The sequence below is a fragment of the Lycium ferocissimum genome, chromosome 4 (genome assembly GCF_029784015.1).
Source record: "Lycium ferocissimum isolate CSIRO_LF1 chromosome 4, AGI_CSIRO_Lferr_CH_V1, whole genome shotgun sequence".
NCBI classification, from domain to species: domain Eukaryota; kingdom Viridiplantae; phylum Streptophyta; class Magnoliopsida; order Solanales; family Solanaceae; genus Lycium; species Lycium ferocissimum.
The window spans coordinates 21,134,438-21,137,354 of record NC_081345.1 but is presented as its reverse complement, the minus strand read 5'-3'; the positions used below and the strand labels follow the sequence as shown (position 1 = coordinate 21,137,354).

The window sequence follows — 2,917 nt, the reverse complement described above, 5'->3', positions numbered from 1 at the left end:
TATTTTTTTCTTTCTCTTTCTTCTTTCTCCTCATCCTCACCCAACTTTTATCAACCACCATGCCGCCTTATGCCGCCTCCGCCGCCGACGTCGCCGCCCAAAAAATTGGACGAACTGCCTTAAAAAAAAAAAAAAAATCATCACCATCATCTTTAACCCACATTCACACCCACCACCACCATCATCTCCCACCAAATTTCATCAAATTCCTTAAAAGAAAAAAATCACCACCACCATCTTTAACCCACATCCACAACCACCATTATTTCTAGCAAAACCATTTCTTCCACCACCATTATTAGTAAACCCATTTCTACCATAACTTTATTTTTGAAAGAAAATCAAAATACCCACATCCACAACCATCACCATTTCTAGCAAACCCATTTCTTCCACCACCATTATTAGCAAACCCATTTCTTCCGTAACTTTATTTTTGAAAGAAAATCAAAATCAAAATCAAAATCAAGAAACCAAAAAATGGTGAAACATATTCTACTCACAAGCCTAAAAGATAACTAAAACATAATCGGAAGGAGAAGCACAACAGATGGCGGCTAATATTCCTCTTCATGTTGGAATTAGCTAATGATGTGCTTAATTCTAAAGTCAAAGCGTTCATGAATTTTTTATAATTTCCATTCAATGAATTATTATCTTTTATGTACTTCTAAGTAAGCTTGGAATAACAACTTCACTAAAGAAATTGCACGGACTGCCCTTCACTAAAGAAAAAAATTTCGTGGTGGTGGTGGTGGTGGTGGAGGTGACAGTGGTGGGGAAGAGGACCCGGGGGGAGAGTTTAGAAAAAGAGAAAAAGCACTGGGGGGGTGGCGGGGGCGGGGGGTCATGGAGTGGGAAGAAAAACCGGGGGGGGTCAGTGGGGGAGGCGGGGGTGTGGAGTGGGAAGAAGATGTTGGGTGGAGTTGTGGAGTGGGAGGGATTGTGAAGAAGATGGTGATGGTTTTTATTTTTATTTTATTTTTCAATTGTATAATGTTTATTTTATTTTTTAATTTATAATAATATATATATATATATATATATATATATATATATATATATATATATATATATATATATATATATATATATATGAGCGGGCTCACTTTTTTTGTTTTTCACTCTCTTAATTATTATTTTTTTAATTTTTTTTGCCACGTCAGCATTTGGGGTGGAAAACAATTGAAACGTAAGTTGTTAAAGGGGGTAAATAAATAGAAGTTAAGTTTAGTTGCTAAAGTGAGTTTTCGTACAAGTTCTGTGGGTTAAAACATGTCTTTTCCCTTGTATTTTTACTAAAAACATTCAATGTATGATGGTGAGAGAATAAACTATATAAGCAACATAGAAAATTTTTTCAAACCGTACCCAACAATGGCTTCTCATCTAAAAGGTGTCACAAAATCAACAATGACAGATCAAATACGTAAAGCATTATGTGAGTACAAAAGAGATCATTCTACATGCACTCAAAAAGATTTGAAGTTGTGGCTTGACGAAAATTTTCATTTGAAAGTTAGTCAAGGTACAATATCAATCACACTCAAACGATCAGCTGAGTATCTTTCGGCTAACTTAGAAAAAGGAATGGATATCAAGCGGCACAAGCTAGCAAAATTTCCAGACATGGAGAAGGTTAATTATGAGTGATTTCTCCAATACCAAGACCGTGTGAATATAGCCGGAGAGTTAATTTTGGAGAAGGCGAGAGATACAGTGAAACTTTTATATCCTCAACAAGATTTTGAGCACAATTTTTCTCAAGGTTGGCTTGAGAAATTCAAGCTAAGACATGGTATCAAGTCATTTCGTCGTTCCAGAGAGAGTGGTTCGGTTGATATACAAGACATGGAGACGAAGTTGGAGTCCATTAGGGAAAAAATAGACCAGTTCCCTATGAAAGATGTTTTTATTATGGATGAAACTGGTTTGTTTTACAGGTTACAAGCTGATCATTCTCTTGCTACGAAACAACTTGAGAAATTGAATTTTTTCAAATCCATCCTCGTTGCAACAAATAACAACCATGAGCCTTTCTTTGTCATGCTTTTTTCCTTCAAGTTGTTTCGTAGAAAGAGAATGATCAGCTTGTAACCTGTAAAACAAACCAGTTTCATCCATATTAAAAAACATCTTTCATAGGGAACTGGTCTATTTTTTCCCTTATGGACTCCAATTCCATCTCTATGTCTTGTATATCAACCGAACCGCTCTCTTCGAAACGATGAAATGACTCGATACCATGTCTTAGCTTGAATTTCTCAAGCCAACCTTGAGAAAAGTTGTGCTCAAAATCTTGTTGAGGATATAAAAGTTTCATTGTATCTTTCGCCTTCTCCAAAATTAACTCTTCGGTTATATTGACACGATCTTGGTGTTGGAGAAACCACTCATAAACAACCTTCTCCATGTCTGGAAATTTTGTTGGCTTGTGCCGCTTGATATCCCTTCCTTTTCTAAGTTAGCCGAAAGATACTCAACTGATTATTTGAGTGTGTTTGATATTGTACCTTGACTAACTTTCAAATGAAAATTTTCATCAAGCCACAACTGCAAATCTTTTTGAGTGCATGTGGAATGATCTCTTTTGTACTCACATAATGCTTTACATATTTGATCTGTCATTGTTGATTTTGTGACACCTTTTAGATGAGAAGCCATTGTTGGGTACGGTTTGAAGAAATTTTCTATGTTGCTTATATAATTTATTCTCTCACCATCACACATTGAATGTTTTTAGTAAAAATACAATGAATAATATTTGATTATTAAGAAACAATGAACATTACAATGATTTATTAATTACAATGAATAAACAATGAACATTACAATGAATCATTTAATAAAAAAAAAAAACATTACAATGAATCATACATCATACATTGTACTTTATGTATAATGAATTTTCTTTTTA

At 34.6% G+C, this 2,917-nt stretch overlaps 1 protein-coding gene across 1 annotated transcript; it reads left to right on the top strand.

Moving 5' to 3' along the window:
* The first annotated feature begins 1,377 nt into the window (after positions 1–1,377).
* LOC132053812 (uncharacterized) lies at positions 1,378–2,097 on the top strand. Its single transcript, XM_059445911.1, has 2 exons — positions 1,378–1,528; positions 1,685–2,097. Exons 1-2 carry the CDS (start codon positions 1,378–1,380, stop codon positions 2,095–2,097), a joined length of 564 nt encoding a protein of 187 aa, XP_059301894.1.
* The last annotated feature ends 820 nt before the right edge of the window (positions 2,098–2,917 follow it).